The sequence below is a fragment of the Phyllobates terribilis genome, unplaced genomic scaffold (assembly GCF_046119375.1).
Source record: "Phyllobates terribilis strain yellow unplaced genomic scaffold, ASM4611937v1 Scaffold_11__3_contigs__length_659146591, whole genome shotgun sequence".
NCBI lineage: Eukaryota > Metazoa > Chordata > Amphibia > Anura > Dendrobatidae > Phyllobates > Phyllobates terribilis.
In genome coordinates this window covers 49,680,582-49,696,513 of record NW_027362771.1, presented here as the reverse complement: position 1 = coordinate 49,696,513, position 15,932 = coordinate 49,680,582, and the positions used below count along the sequence as shown (strand labels likewise).

At 50.7% G+C, this 15,932-nt stretch overlaps 1 protein-coding gene across 1 annotated transcript in view; it reads left to right on the top strand.

Moving 5' to 3' along the window:
* Window positions 1-15,542, top strand: part of LOC141167219 (uncharacterized) — a 109,795-nt gene extending 94,253 nt beyond the window's left edge. The window contains exon 7 of the mRNA XM_073654667.1: window positions 15,480-15,542. Coding sequence (XP_073510768.1) covers window positions 15,480-15,542 — 63 coding nt within the window. The remainder of the gene's footprint in view (window positions 1-15,479) is intronic.
* The last annotated feature ends 390 nt before the right edge of the window (window positions 15,543-15,932 follow it).

Below are 15,932 nucleotides of genomic sequence, written 5' to 3'. Positions count from 1 at the left end.
GTCTATTAGTCCATCTATACTGACCTCCATCAGGTTGCAAATTGAATAAAAAAATTTTCTGCATCTAGCTCTGAAAAAATATTTGGGCTTCTAGCGGTGTGTGGGACTTGGTCTATTAGTCCATCTATACTGACCTCCATCAGGTTGCAAATTAAAAATAATTTTTTTCTGCATCTAGCTCTGAAAAAATATTTGGGCTTCTAGCAGTGTGTGGGACTTGGTCTATTAGTCCATCTATACTGACCTCCATCAGGTTGCAAATTGAATAAAAAAAATTTCTGCATCTAGCTCTGAAAAAATATTTGGGCTTCTAGCGGTGTGTGGGACTTGGTCTATTAGTCCATCTATACTGACCTCCATCAGGTTGCAAATTAAAAATAATTTTTTTCTGCATCTAGCTCTGAAAAAATATTTGGGCTTCTAGCAGTGTGTGGGACTTGGTCTATTAGTCCATCTATACTGACCTCCATCAGGTTGCAAATTGAATAAAAAAATTTTCTGCATCTAGCTCTGAAAAAATATTTGGGCTTCTAGCGGTGTGTGGGACTTGGTCTATTAGTCCATCTATACTGACCTCCATCAGGTTGCAAATTAAAAATAATTTTTTTCTGCATCTAGCTCTGAAAAAATATTTGGGCTTCTAGCAGTGTGTGGGACTTGGTCTATTAGTCCATCTATACTGACCTCCATCAGGTTGCAAATTGAATAAAAAAATTTTCTGCATCTAGCTCTGAAAAAATATTTGGGCTTCTAGCGGTGTGTGGGACTTGGTCTATTAGTCCATCTATACTGACCTCCATCAGGTTGCAAACTGAATATAATTTTTTTCTGCATCTAGCTCTGAAAAAATATTTGGGCTTCTAGCAGTGTGTGGGACTTGGTCTATTAGTCCATCTATACTGACCTCCATCAGGTTGCAAATTAAAAATAATTTTTTTCTTCATTTAGCTCTGAAAAAATATTTGGGCTTCTAGCAGTGTGTGGGACTTGTTCTATTAGTCCTTCTATACTGACCTCCAGCAGGTTGCAAATTGAATATAATTTTTTTCTGCATCTAGCTCTGAAAAAATATTTGGGCTTCTAGCGGTGTGTGGGACTTGGTCTATTAGTCCATCTATACTGACCTCCATCAGGTTGCAAATTGAATAAAAAAATTTTCTGCATCTAGCTCTGAAAAAATATTTGGGCTTCTAGCGGTGTGTGGGACTTGGTCTATTAGTCCATCTATACTGACCTCCATCAGGTTGCAAATTAAAAATAATTTTTTTCTGCATCTAACCCAGCCAATAGTTTTGGCCTAATACCACAGTTTGGCCACTCAGCTCTGCTCGGTTACCATCCATTGTTTTTTTGTGCAAACAACTCCAGAGTTGTGAATTAGTTAACCACCAAAATGAGTGGAAAAAGGCCTGCTGCTGGTGGAAAGGGGAATAGGCGTGTTGGGAAGGGGAAAAAAGGTTGTGTCCGTGGGGTAGGTGCAGAAGAAAGACCATCTTCCAGCCAAACTAAAATGTCTACTTCTTTTAGCGGACAATGTGATAAGATCCCTTTCTTACGGCCACGCCAATCGCTACAAATTCCAGATGAGGCACAAAAACAGCAGGTGCTTCAACGGATATCAAGTGCTCCTTTAAGTGGGCTCTCCTCCACATCAACTTCAACATCACAAATACTCCAGTCCTCAAACGTGTCACCCCAATCGCACTTGCTTCCTCACAGCTCCCAAATCTCCAGCTGCCCGTCTGAGTATGAGGTAGAACAGATGGTTGAGTCTGCAGAGCTGTTTACTCATACTATAGCCTGGGAATCAGAGGTCGACTCCAGCGCTTCTGTGAATCCAGACGAGGAAATGATCTGCACTGATGCCCAGAATCTTTATGAGTCGGATCCAGGACCAGACGCAGAAGGTTCTGACCATAATGTAGACCCTCATTCCCAAACTGTAACTCCTGTTGGTGGAGACAATGAGGAAGACGATGATAAGACTCAAATACCTGATTGGAGCGACAACTTTAGTTTTTTGTCAGGGCAGGAACAGGTTGGCTCTGAGGACGACGGGTGTGATAACGCACAGGGTGATGATGATGAGGTCGGAGATCCCACTTACTGTCAACCCACAGTCAGCCAAGAGATGAGGTCAGCAGAGGAGGTGGAGGAAGATGCTAGTGACGGCGAGGTCAGGTTGCGCCTTCCTGGACAGAGACGTAGTACTGGAAGCACGTCAACAACTGCATCCTCAAACACAACTCTGCCTCTCACCACAAGTCGTGGTGGCTCTTCAGGTCGCATGGGTGCTAAGCCTTGCATAGCCTGGGCATTTTTTCAGATCGATAAAGATGACCCAACTCGTGTTATCTGTAACATTTGTCAGCAAAAGCTAAGTAGAGGCCAAAAAATACATAGTTTGAGTACTTCATGCATGAACCGGCACATGGACATGAAGCATAAGTTGCAGTGGGAAGCTCAGTGTGCTACAATGCGGCCTAGCCGGCCGGGCCAACCACCGTCTGCCATATCTTGTGCATCCGCGGCCTCTTCATCCTCTGTGACTGGGGGGACAGCAGTCACACCTGTTTTGGGGCGCAGACCTGCCACCTCTTTACCCGCAACAGCCAGCGTGATTGGCAGGTCATCATTTTCTTTGGAGGTGGTAACACCAGCTGGTCTTGAGCGCTGTCCGACATCGATAGCACCACCTTTGGATCAAGGCAACCTAACATGTCCGCCTGCATCTTCCTCACAGACCGGCAGTTTGCCGGGGACACCCTTATCAACCCCGTCTAAGCACAATAGCCAGCCCTCGGTCCCTCAGATGTGGACAAGTAAAAGACCATTTCCTCCTAGCCATGAGAAAGCTAAGAGGTTGAATTTCACCATCTGCAAGCTCTTGGCTACAGAAATGCTGCCTTTCCGCCTGGTGGACACAGAGGATTTTCGAGACCTTATGTCCGTCGCAGTGCCCCAGTACCAGATGCCCAGTCGGCACTACTTCTCAAAGAAAGGTGTGCCTGCGCTCCACCAGCATGTCGCACACAACATCACCGCTTCTTTGAGAAACTCTGTGTGTGACAGGGTGCATTTCACCACAGACACTTGGACGAGTAGGCATGGACAGGGGCGTTACATGTCGCTGACTGGGCACTGGGTAACTATGGTGACAGCAGGACAAGGGGCTGCTGTCCAAGTCTTGCCGTCCCCACGAGTTGTGCGTCAATCCTCTTTATGTCAAAGTTCCTCCACTGCTTCTGCCTCCTCAACCTCCTCTCGGTCTTCCACCTGCACCCAAAGCCTGTCTGGTCATGCCACAAGCTTTCTAACTGCGCAGAAGGGATCCTGCACAGCTCCTTACTATGCTGGCAGTAGGGCTCAACGTCATCAGGCGGTTTTTACTTTGAAATGTCTGGGAAATGTGAGTCACACAGCTGAGGAGTTGTGGTCAGCTCTGGAGAACCAATTTCATGAATGGTTGTCTCCACTGGACCTGAAACCAGGGAAGGCCGTGTGCGACAATGCTGCAAACCTGGGTGCGGCCCTTCGCCGGGGCAATGTCACACACGTGCCTTGTATGGCTCACGTGTTGAACCTGGTTGTCCAGCAATTTTTAGCCCACTATCCCAGACTAGATGGCCTTCTGCAGAGGGCACGGTCGCTGTGTGCTCACTTCCGCCGTTCGCATCCCGCAGCTCAGCGACTTACATCTCTACAGAAGTCGTTGGGCCTGCCACTTCACCGGCTAAAATGCGATGTGCCTACCCGGTGGAATTCAACTCTGCACATGTTGCAGCGACTGTGGCAGCACCGACAAGCCCTGGTGCAATACGTTCTGACGTATAGCCTGGGCCAACGAGATTCAGAGGTGGGGCAAATCACGCTGGAGGAGTGGTCTCAGATCAGGGATCTATGCACCCTTCTGCACAGTTTTGAAATGGCGACGAAGATGTTTAGTGCTGACGATGCCATTATCAGCATGACTATTCCGGTGATTTACATGCTGGAGCACATGTTAAACAGAATTCGGAGTCAGGTGGTGGCACAAGAGGAGGTGGAGGAAGTAGAGGAGGAGGAGTTGTATGCGGAAGGGCTAACATCTGCAAGGTCCAGACGGTCGGCAGCACCAAGGCGGCAGGCATGTGAGGGTGGGGGAGATGATTTTACCAGGGCGCATGGTAGCAGCCAAACTAGTGAGGAAGGTGCAGGAGCCCAGGAAGAAGTGGAGGACGAACTGATGGAAGACTCATCAGATGAGGGAGACCTTGATCACATTTCTGTTGTGCGAGGTTGGGGGGAGAGGACAGAGGAAGGAAGCATGATTGTTACCTCGCCACCAACACAACAGGGACTTGGTGCTCCTGGATGCGCAACACACATGAGTGCCTTCTTGCTGCACTACCTGCAACATGACCCTCGAATTGTGAGAATTAGAAATAATCCTGACTACTGGGTTGCCACACTGTTAGATCCCCGGTACAAAAGTAAATTTGCAGAAATTATTCCTGCCATAGAAAGGGATGCACGCATGCAGGAGTATCAGCAGAGACTGTTGCAGAATCTTACATGTGCTTTTCCACAAAATACCAGTGGTGCACGTAGTGAATCTCACAGTTCCAACTTGCCAACCGTGGGACCGTCAAGTGTTCAGCACTCAAACCGTAACAGAACCACAGTATCTGCTGGTAACATCAATTTTGCGGAATCATTTCACCACTTTTTTAGCCCATCCTTTGCAAGGCCACAGGAGACAAGAAGTCTGATACATAGTCAACGCCTAGAGACGATGGTACAGGAGTATCTCCAAGTAAACATTGAAGCCACGACTGTGTCACTGGACCGTTGCTCTTTTTGGGCTTCCAATCTGGATAAATGGCCGGAGCTAGCCACTTACGCCTTGGAGATCTTGTCATGCCCCGCAGCCAGCGTTCTGTCTGAACGTGTGTTCAGCGCTGCTGGTGGTGTGCTGACAGATAAGCGCACGCGGCTCTCCACTGATAATGTAGACAGACTCACGTTCATAAAGATGAACAAATCAGGGATCCGAAACGACTTTTCTACCCCTGTGTCATCCTGGGGAGAGTAAAAGCTTGATGATTGGTTAAAGTCACCCTACCAACCGTTTTAAGCTTTCAAATTACTAATCATGTTTATCTGTATCTTGACTGGAAAATAATTTGGGCTTTGTAGCAGTGTGCAGCACTGATCCTATTAGGCCATCTATAATAAGCTTCACCAGATTTAAAATTAATAATAATTTTTAGCTGCATCTAGCCCGGAAAATAATTTTGGGGCTCCGAGATGCGCAAGACACATAAGTGCCTTCTTGCTGCACTACCTGCAGCATGACCCTCATATTGTCAGAATTCGAAGTAATCATGACTACTGGGTTGCCACACTCTTAGATCCCCCAAACTTTTCGATCAACCTTTTCATTTTAATAAAGACCAAAAAAATGGTCATTTTTGAAATTATAAGCATTAGCAGGTTGTTAGAAACTGAAATCAAACAGTTTTCAACTCAAAACTTTATTCTAGGTGATGTTACATTTTCACATAGGACCCCTTGTTCGAAAGGAGCTTCTGAACTCTCTCGTCCATTGAATTTGTCAGGTTTTGGATGGTTTCTGCTTCAATTGTTTTGCATGGGGACAGAATACCCTCCCAGAGCTGTTGCTTAGATGTGAACTGCCTCCCGCCATCATAGACACTCCTTTTAATGATGCTCCAAAGGTTCTGAATGGGGTAGAGGTCAGGGGAGCATGGGGGTCACACCATAAGTTTGTCCCCTTTTATGCCCATATCAGCCAGAGATGCAGATGTTTTATGTGCAGCATGAGATGGTGCATTATCATGCAGAAAAATGATCTTGCTGTGAAATACACGGTTCTTCTTCTTGAACCATGGCAGGAAGTGCTGTTTGAGAAAATCCACATACATTATGGAGTTCATCTTTAGCGCCTTCAGGGATCCTAAAGGGGCCGACAATCTCTCTCCCCATGATTCCAGCCCAAAACATTACTCCACCTCCTCCTTGTTGGCGCTGTAGCCGTGTTTGCGTGGGGTGTCCATCAACCAGCCATCCTCCACTCCATTCATCTGGACCATCGAGCGCTGCACGGCACTCATCCGTGAACAAAACAGTTTTGAAATCAGTCTTCATGTAATGTTTGGCCCACTGGAGCCGTTTCTGCTTGTGTGAAGTTGATAGAGGAGGTCGACAGGATGGCGTATGCACAGCTGCAAACCTCTGAAGGATCCTGCATCTTGTTGTTCGGGGGACGTTGGAGGCACAAGCAGCTTCAAAAACTTGTCTGCTGCTATGACAAGGCTTTTTTGCCGCTGCTCTTTCAACCTGACGTAATTGCCTGTAGGAAAGAGTCCTCAATTTGCCCTTATCAGCACGCACACGTGTGTACTGTGAATCAGCTACATACTTCTTGATTGCCAAGACACTTCATCCTGATCATCGCACAATGTTGATTGTAGTCATGCCTTGACCTAAACACTCCACAATTTGTTGCTTCTCAGCAGCCGACACATCCTTTTTCTTTCCCATTTTGGCAGAAAATGTAGGCTGCTTAATAATGTGAGAGAGCCTTCTTAAGTAGTCTTGCCTTTCATTGGACACACCTGCCAAACTAATTAGCACAGGTGTCTGCAATTGCTTACAGTGATATAAAGAGCCCTGACACACATCACCATCAATGAGTTTAACTGACAAACAAACAAATTCTTCCCTTATCACTCCTAAACACTTTTTGCATAATAATTTGGAACGCGGTGTACATGTGTTTTTCCACAAAACACCAGTGGTTCACGTAGTGAATCTTACAGTTCTAACTTGCCAACCGTGGTCTGTATGGAATTGTTCAATAAAGGGCCCAAAATTAAGATAACATAGATGGGAGAGGTCTCTATGAATAGGAATTCCTAAGTATTTGATACCCTGTGAGGGCCAGGCAAAGGGAAAGTTGGACTGGATGGAATCCTATATGGATTTAGGGAGGGAGACATCGAGGGCCTCAGACTTCGCTGCATTGATTTTAAAATTTTACCATGTAACAAAGTGATCTATTTCAGCCATAACAGCAGGGATGGATATATGTGATTGAGTGATATATACTAGGACATCATCAGCAAATAGAGAGCACTTGTACTCGGTGCCTCCCACCTCAATCCACCTAATATTGGGGTTATGGCGAATTGATAAGAGCAGGTGCTCCGTCACTAGGATGTATAAGAGAGGGGACAGAGGACATCCCTGCCTTGTCCCATTGGTGATTGTGAAAGGTGATGAAAATGTTCTGACGCACCCCCTGGGCCTTGGGACACCCGGAGCCGGACCCTTTTTGGTGGATGCTGGTGGTTGTAGTCTTCGTGGCGGCGATCCGGTTCCATGGCTCAGGGCGGTCAAACCAGTGGCGGAACTATTTATGTGGTTTTGATGTTTAAATGTCCGACTACGCCACCCGTGGATTGCGGTCAGAGTGAACCGCCGCTACAGGGCAGACCGCTAAGGCTGGTGTTGTGGGTGCAGCAGAGCGTAGCATAACTCCCCACGGGAGGAGTATAGCCTCAGGGCAGTGTATGCGGAGGATGGGGGTGATGGTGCAGGGCAGCAGCAGTAACGACACGGAGTCAGTGATGCAGTTCAGGGCCTTTACTCACAGTTCTTATTATCCAGACCACGTCTGCAGGTAACGGCTGCCCACGTCGTACTGTGCTCACCAGGTGAGGGGCTCAGACAACTCCCAGATAACTTTGGAGCGCTTCACAGGACCCCCTTTGTGTGTCCTTTGTCTGGCCTTTCTTACCAACACTTCTGTCCGGCTGCCTCGGGCCTCCTCTTGGTAAACTTGGCGCCAGTTTCCCTGACCCTATGTGGTGCCTTCCTAGCGGGTGGAGCAAGGGGCTGCGCCACATAAAATGTCAGAGCCTCCGGTTTCTAGCTGAGGGTCGTTTCCTGCCTCCACTAGTTCGGGGACCGGTCTCCCCCTTTGGCCTGACCCCTCCACGCAGGTGGATTCGGGCGTGCGGTGGCGACTCGCCCGTCCGCACCCCTGGGATCCCTTCATTCCTCGTTCCTGGAGCCTTCTCCGCTCCTCTTCCTTCCTTCTCCCTCTTGCAGGCCTGGGCCTCTGTTACTAGGCCCGCCTCCGGAGCAGAGCTCATGCAGAGCCCCTGCTCCCTGCCACTTCTGCTCAGACTTCTCTGCACTGAACTAAGATGGTGCCCACCTTTTATACTCCCTTCTCAATGCACCCAGGAACTGCTTCCTCCCTGCTCCTGCACTGCAGGGTTCCCCTTCCTCAGTGTTCCCTCCCCCCACTCCAGCCAGGGACAGGGACTGTCGTGCCCATCTCAGGGGCATATTGGTCGCCCTGCCCCACGGCAATGTGGTGTAATGCATGCAGGTGTCGGGTCCTGATCCACACTCCATCCTTATCTGAGAGTAAGATATCACACCTCTGGGTGAGGTGCAATACGTCTGTAGCAACCGAACCCTCGGTGCTACAGTTCCATTTATCTTCAGCCTAGGTGACGTATTGTGATACAGGGCCGTGATTTTGGCTATAAAAGGGTCCCCTAGACCCCTACCCCAAGCTTTTTAAGAGAATCATATATGGCGTGCCAGGAGACTCTATGGAATGCTTTCTCAGCATCCAACGAGAGTATCTACTTACAAATTTTTAACTGCATCTAGCCCAGGAAATACTTTGTGCCTAGTAGCAGTGTCTGCTAGTCAGCGGATTATCCCGGCTGTTAAGCAAGCTACACCACCTGTAGTTTGGACACTTAATTTTTTCAAAGGAAATGCTTCGGGACCACGGGATACTCAGTGAAGAGCATCAGGAGGCACCCCAAGGCATAGGGGCTGGGACTGGCACTAGGATGCCTTGCGGTGGACAGCCGAGCTCGATCCTTATAAAAGCTTTTTAACTGCAGCAGCTTTAGTGGACGCAACTGGAGCTGGAATTACGCGGCTGCTGGCATGAGACTTGCCCTCCAATAGATCCTTGTAAATGGATTTAAAGTGTATTCATTCAAATTAGAGGGACAATTTAAATTAAAAAGCTTAGAGCTGCCTCCACCACAGGGGGGCTCTCTCGACCCACCAGCGGACAGGCACCAGTATTGGGAGAGGGGGGCTGGCCGTCAGGGTTCACCGCGGCTCTGGCACAAACCCGGCGACACGGAGGTGGCACGGGCAGGAGCGGACTGGCCGTGTCGGCTTCTCACTTTTTGGATTTTAGAAGGGCATGACATGCCTATATCTGTGTCTCCCCCTCCTTTTACTCCTCCACCTCTTTTCTTTTCGCATGACTATATGTACTTGTCACTTTTCCATGTGTTAGTTGTGTCTTCTGAGCAGTTTGTCAGCTTTTGGACACCTTTGAAGGTGTTTTCTATATGTTTCTATGTGTTTTTGTTTGCCTGCCATTGGTTTTAACGGTGTTCGAAGGTGTTCGACGAACAGTTCGACGAACAGTTCGGCGAACACATGGGTGTTCGACGAACCGAACCGAACTCGAACACTACGGGGGTGGCTCAACACTAGTCAACAGGTAACTTACCAGGTCTTGCCCTCATTAGGTAAGCCAGGGTACAGTTGGTGGAACCTACCGGGATGTGGTTGTATAGGTCCACCAGATCGGGCAACTTCTCAGGCCACAGACTGCGTTCTTCCAGGGGCAACGTTTTTAGAAGATCCATTACCACCTGGTTCATTTTCTCACAAAGTTCATTAGTTTGCGGATGGTAGGGTGTCGTCCTTATCTTCCGGCAGCCATACAGATTGCAGAATTCCTGGAAGACCTCCGCTTCAAAGGCAGGTCCCTGGTCCGTCAGCACTTGGTCCGGGTACCCGTGTGGACGGCAGAAGTGCTGCTGGAAGGCTCTAGCTGCTGTTTGAGCCGTTAAGTCCTTGACGGGGACGACAACCAAGAATCGGGAGTAATGATCCACGATGGTTAACGCGTAGACGTAGCCACTTCTGTTGGGGTCAGTTTTACATGATCCAAGGCTACCAGTTCCAACGGCTGCCGGGTGACGATGGACTGCAGGGGAGTCTTCTGGCTGGCACGGTCCTTCCTTCTCAGGTTGCACGGGCCACAGTCTCTGCACCACTTCTCAATGGTTCCCCTCATGCCTACCCAGTGGAATCGCTCGCGCAGCAGGAACTCCAGCTTCTTCCACCCGAAGTGTCCAGCTCCGTCGTGGTATGCCTCCATCACCATGGCTGCGTCTCTTCGTGGCACCACTACTTGCCAGAGTAGTTCATGCGTCCGGGAGTTAACCATTCTGCGGCACAACTTCCCCTTGTAAAGGAACAGTCGACTCTTCTCTGCCCATAGTTGTTTGGCTTCCTCCGGAGCGTCTGGTTCAAGGCAAGCCTCCGGGCGAGTCAGCATCTCCTTCACCAGTCGGACGGCAGGGTCGCTGTCTTGCGTTTCCACCCAGTTGTAGTGAGGTAAGGGGTTCAACGTAGCAGCCTGCTTACTCCTTACCCGGTGGGAATACTGGACAGTCCCATGACGGTGGAACGCAGGGAGTTCAACTTCCTCCAGTCCCTCCGGATCTTCTCCTTCGTCCGGCAAGTTGGGCATCCTGGACAGGGTGTCCGCGTTGGTATTGGAGCGTCCGGCCCGGTATTTGATTGTGAACTCGTAGTTGGACAGACGGGCCATCCACCTCTGCTCCAGGGCACCGAGTCTTGCCGTGTCCAGGTGTGTCAACGGGTTGTTATCCGTGTACACGGTGAACCGGGAAGAAGCAAGGTAATGCTTAAAGCGCTCAGTGACTGCCCATACTACGGCCAGGAACTCTAGCTTAAATGAGCTGTAATTCTCGGGGTTCCTTTCGGTGGGTCGCAGTTTTCGGCTGGCGTAGGCGATTACTCGTTCCTTCCCCTGCTGGATCTGGGACAGTACGGCTCCTAGCCCGATGTTACTGGCGTCGGTGTAGAGGATAAAGGGCTGGCTATAATCCGGGTACGCCAGGATTTCGTCCCCCGTGAGGGCCATCTTCAGCTGGCGGAAGGACTCTTCTTCCAGCTCCTCCCATTTGAAGGGCGGCTTCTGGTTCTTGGCCTTCCGGGACTGGCCTATCAGGAGGTCCTGCATAGGTGCTGCCTTTTTGGTGAAACCGGGAATAAACCTTCGGTAGTAGCCTACCAACCCGAGGAACTGCCGCACTTCTTTTACGCTGGAGGGGCTTGGCCATTCCTTAATTGCGTTGATCTTATCAGGGTCGGGAGCCACTCCGTCAGCGCTCACCACGTGTCCCAGGTACTGCACCTTTGGTTTCAGGAGGTGACACTTGGAGGGTTTCACCTTTAGGCCGTAACTCGCCAGAGCCTCGAACACTTCCGCCAGGTGTTTCAGGTGGTCCTCATACGTCTTGGAATATACGATGACATCGTCCAGGTACAACAGGACCGTCTCGAAGTTTCTGTGGCCCAGACAACACTCCATTAGGCGTTGGAAGGTTCCTGGTGCGTTGCAGAGTCCGAACGGCATGCAGGTGAACTCGCTAAGTCCCATCGGGGTGGTGAATGCGGTCTTCTCCCGGTCCGCTTCTGCTACAGGAACCTGCCAGTACCCGCTAGTGAGATCCAAGGTAGAGAAGAAGTTAGCAGATCTTAAAGCAGCCAATGACTCCTCTATCCTTGGCAAGGGGTACGCATCCTTGTGTGTGATACGGTTGATTTTCCGGTAATCTACACACATCCTCATGGTGTTGTCTTTTTTTCTGACTAAGACTAGTGGAGCTGCCCAGGGGCTACAGCTATCCCTGATCACCCCAGCCTCCTTCATGTCTCTAAGCATCCCCTTGGCGTGTTGGTAGTGGGCAGGGGGTACGGGTCGATACCTCTCTTTTATAGGAGGATGGTCTCCCGTGGGGATGTGGTGTTCTACCCCCTTGACTCGCTCGAAGTCTAACGGGTGTTTACTGAACACTCTCTCGTACTCTTGAACCACCCGATAGACTCCTTGTTTCTGGTGTGAGGGAGTGGAGTCAGTACCCAGATGTAGTTGCTGACACCAGTCCTCCATGTTTTTCTTAGAGCCGTTACCTTCCTCCGGGTGAGATGGAGGCAAGGGTTCCACAGATTGTATAGAATTTTGGTTAATGGTATATAATTTGGCTAGCGTGGCATACCGGGGCAGGTACACTTCCCTCTTCCCGATATTGATTATGCGAACGGGCACCCTCCCATGGCGTACATTAACCACCCCCCGTGCTGTCAAGATGGTGGGCCTACTGTCTGAGTAAACTGGTTCTACCATTGCCTGGTAATCTCTACCCCTCAGACCAATAGCTGCCCGGCACCAAATCATCATTTCACTTTTTGGGGACATGGCAATAGGAAAAGGGTCACACATTCTTACGCTACCAATCTCACCGCCGGAGAGTTCCACCTGTTGCCGTCGCATCAGTGCCCGGATCTCTTTCTGGAGCACCCGCTGCTCGCCGGAGCTGGCGTTCTTGGCAACCTGCTGTAAAAGGAAAATCACCTCTGCAAGACAATTTTCAATTACATTAGTTCCTAGAGTTATTTTTGGGTGACTCTCATGTTTGTCAATATCTACAATGATCAGTCCCTGTGCTGCCAGTTCGACTCTACCGATTTTGATGGTCACCTCTTTAAATCCGATCTGTGGCACGGGCTGGCCATTGCTGGCGATGATACTCAAGTCGTCGTCAGGGTAGCGGGTAATATCCGAGTCATTCCAGTACTGCTTAAAGAGCACGTACGGGGTGGTGGTGACCTGTGACCCGGTGTCCAGTAGGGCACTCATGGGAATGCCATCCAGTACCACAGGCAAGACTGGACGTCCTCCCACATATCTGTCGCGCCAGTTCGATGGGCCTGGTGATCTTTTTCCTGGGGGTTGGCCCTCTACCCCAGGTTGTGCCCGTTTAAAGAACAGTACCTTTCCATATGTCCGGGTTGATTGCAGCGGCGGCAGATGGGTCGTCCGTCCTCGCTGTATCGGTCACTGGGTCTTCCTCTGGCCGGTGGGGTCCTCCTTGGTCGACGCCACGGGATGTCCTCTGGTCCGGATGCCAGCTGGATCTTCCCTGGAGTGGAAACCTGTAAAGACTGCACAGTTCGGGTTAGCGCAGCAACGCTCTTAACTAGCTCTTGGACCTGATGGTGTAGGTCTGGAGCCGGGTCATTGTCCAAAGCCTGCGTATCAGCTCCCACAGGCCCTGCCGACAAGGGCGCCGCCTCCTGGTGGTAAGTGATAGCTGGGCGCCTGTGGGTCACAACGCCACCCGGTGCCGGTTCTTGGAGCACCCGGATGGCTCTGTCCTTGAACTGTGCAAAGCCCAGATGGGGATCCTGTAAGGCCATCGCCCGCAACTGGGTTCGGTGGGCATTACAATACAGTCCCTCTATAAACTGTTCGGTCAACAGCCTGTCCTCGTTTCCCACTCCATCAGGGTCGGTCTGCTTAATGGCCCTCAGGGCCTCTTGTAGGTTTAGTGCATAGTCCCTTATACTCTCATGCGCTCGCTGCTTGCACCCGTAGAATCTAAGCTTAATCTCGGCTGAGGTGCGGGTATCAAAGGTGTCCTTCAGCCGGGTTAGTATCCCTGCGACAGTCTTCCTCCCAGGTGGCCAGGATTTTACTTCCCTTTTGGCTGCCCCGGTTAGTTGGGCCACCAGGATGCTCACTTTTTGCTCTTCTGTGAGGGGGTACACCTGGAAGAGGCTATCCAGCTTTTCTCTAAAGTCATGCAGGGTATGTGACTCCCCTGAGTACTGGGGTAGCCAAGCTGCTCCCGGGATATAGGGCATGGTGAAGGGCATAACTGCTGCAGCGGTAGCGCTGGCGGGGGTTGAGGCAGTGAAGCTCTCCTCCGTATCCGACATCTTCCTCCCCCCTAGTGGACCGTGGCCTACCTTGCGATGATCCTCTTCCGTAGGCCGCGGCTCCGCAGTGGATCGTCAGGGTTGAGGACCTTCCGTCGTGCTCCTGTGACGTCGGCGTCTGCTGGGCTCCTTCCAGGACCTTACGCAACGTCCGGACGTGAGGCGGGGCTTCAGTTCTCGCGCGCTTTCGGAGTCCACGCCCCTCTTCTTCCCGCGCGGCGTCCTCAAGATGGCGTCCAATGGCGGGAAAACTCCACGGATGGCGGGAAGAAGGCAGAAGATGGCGCCGGATGGCGGGAAACTTCACCGATGGCGGGAAGAAGGCTGAAGATGGCGCCGGATGGCGGGAATCTTCACCACAGGTAAGTTTGAAAAGTCTCTTTTTCAGGCACGCAGTACCCGGTGGTTGCGGGCACGAAATCCTGCCGACTACGCCAAAGTTGACGCGCCCCTGGGCCTGTGTCGCGCAGCGTTGCGCACGCGGGAGCTTACCCGGAGCCGGATCTGTTGCGGGTTGTAGTCTCGTGGCGGTGATCCGGTCCGTGCCCAGGGAGTCAGACTAAGTGGCGATGTTATAGCAGTAGATGTTAGATGACTACGCCACCCGTTGAGTGCAGCCAGGGAGCTGCTGCTGCAGGGCAGACCGCTGAGGCCGGTGGTAGGATTGTGCAGCGTGATAGTATAACCCCCAACGGGAGGGGTATGGCCTCAGGGCAGCCGACGTGGATGATGGGGGTAGCAGGAACCACTCAGAGACGATGCAGTGTAGTTCAGGGTCTTTACTGGTGACAACGATAGACCCTCCCGGAGTACTGGCTAGCGATTGGGGCCTGGTCAGTCCTTGAGCAGATGGGATCTCCCCTGGCCAGGCGGAGTTGTAGGCCTCCCAAACTGACTGTACTCTTCTGGCTACCTTGCTAGAAGCGGGTACAAGTAGCCCACGTCCCTGAGTGTACCGTGTGGTGCTCACCCGTATGGCCGGTGACTCGGGGCCTTCTAGTGGCTTCCGCTCCACGATGGCGGTGCTGGTCCCACGCGTGTGACCGTGCCTTCGGGCTTCTTGGCCAGAGGACCTGAAATCCCCTGCCTGACGGATTCTGCTGCTGGGTAGGAGTTAGTCCCCACAGCCTTGGACTCCGGGTCCGGTAAGAAATCTTCTCAGTCAGGGCGAGCTCTGCAGCTGCCAGCCCCTGACTCGTAGTGGTATTGCTCCACTGAGCTTCTGCTGTTTCCTCCTATGCTGCTTCTCTGTCTCTACTCTCCTTGACTGACTAACCCTGCTTCAGCCCCGGGTTTATATAGGGGAAGTTCTTCCCCTCCCAAGACTGGGCAGGAGGTGTGGCATGCACAGGATCCCTGACCAAAGGACCTCCCACCTGCTCTCAGACATAACATTACATTACTGTGGAAACCAGACCCCTGGGGTGCCACAATAGCATGCTACATATAATTTGCAACATAAAGCAATAGGGACTAGGACATTGTAGAAGAGGATAAAGTCCCATAAAAACCTATGAAAAAGAAAGCAAATCATATTCCCTATTCAATCCTTTGGGTGATAAGGATGCCATTTCATGTATCCAATAGGCCTCCCTTTGTTTCAGGAGGCGGTTCCGGTCACCCTCCCGACGTGGTGGCAGTACCTGTTCCAAAACCTGATATTTTAGTTGGGATATGTTATGGCCTGCTGAAATGAAGTGATAGGGGACGGGTAGTAGCAGATTTTTACACCTGATCGTAGACTTGTGTTTGGAAATTTTATCCTTGATTGGCTGAGTAGTTTCGCCTATGTAAATCAAACCGCATGGACACTTAATGAGGTAAACGACAAATGCACTGTCGCAGGTAAAGTAGTCTTTAATATTATATTTCTTACCTGTGTGGGGATGATAAATAATATTGCCCTTAAGAATGTTATTGCATTGCCGGCATTGCAGGCAAGGGAAAGTTCCCATTTTGGATTCTGAAGGAAACGTTGTTTCGGTCCCTGGTTAGTTGTGCCAATGTCTGCACATACCAGGGAATCTCTGAGGTTGGGGGCTCTTTTAAGGCAAGGC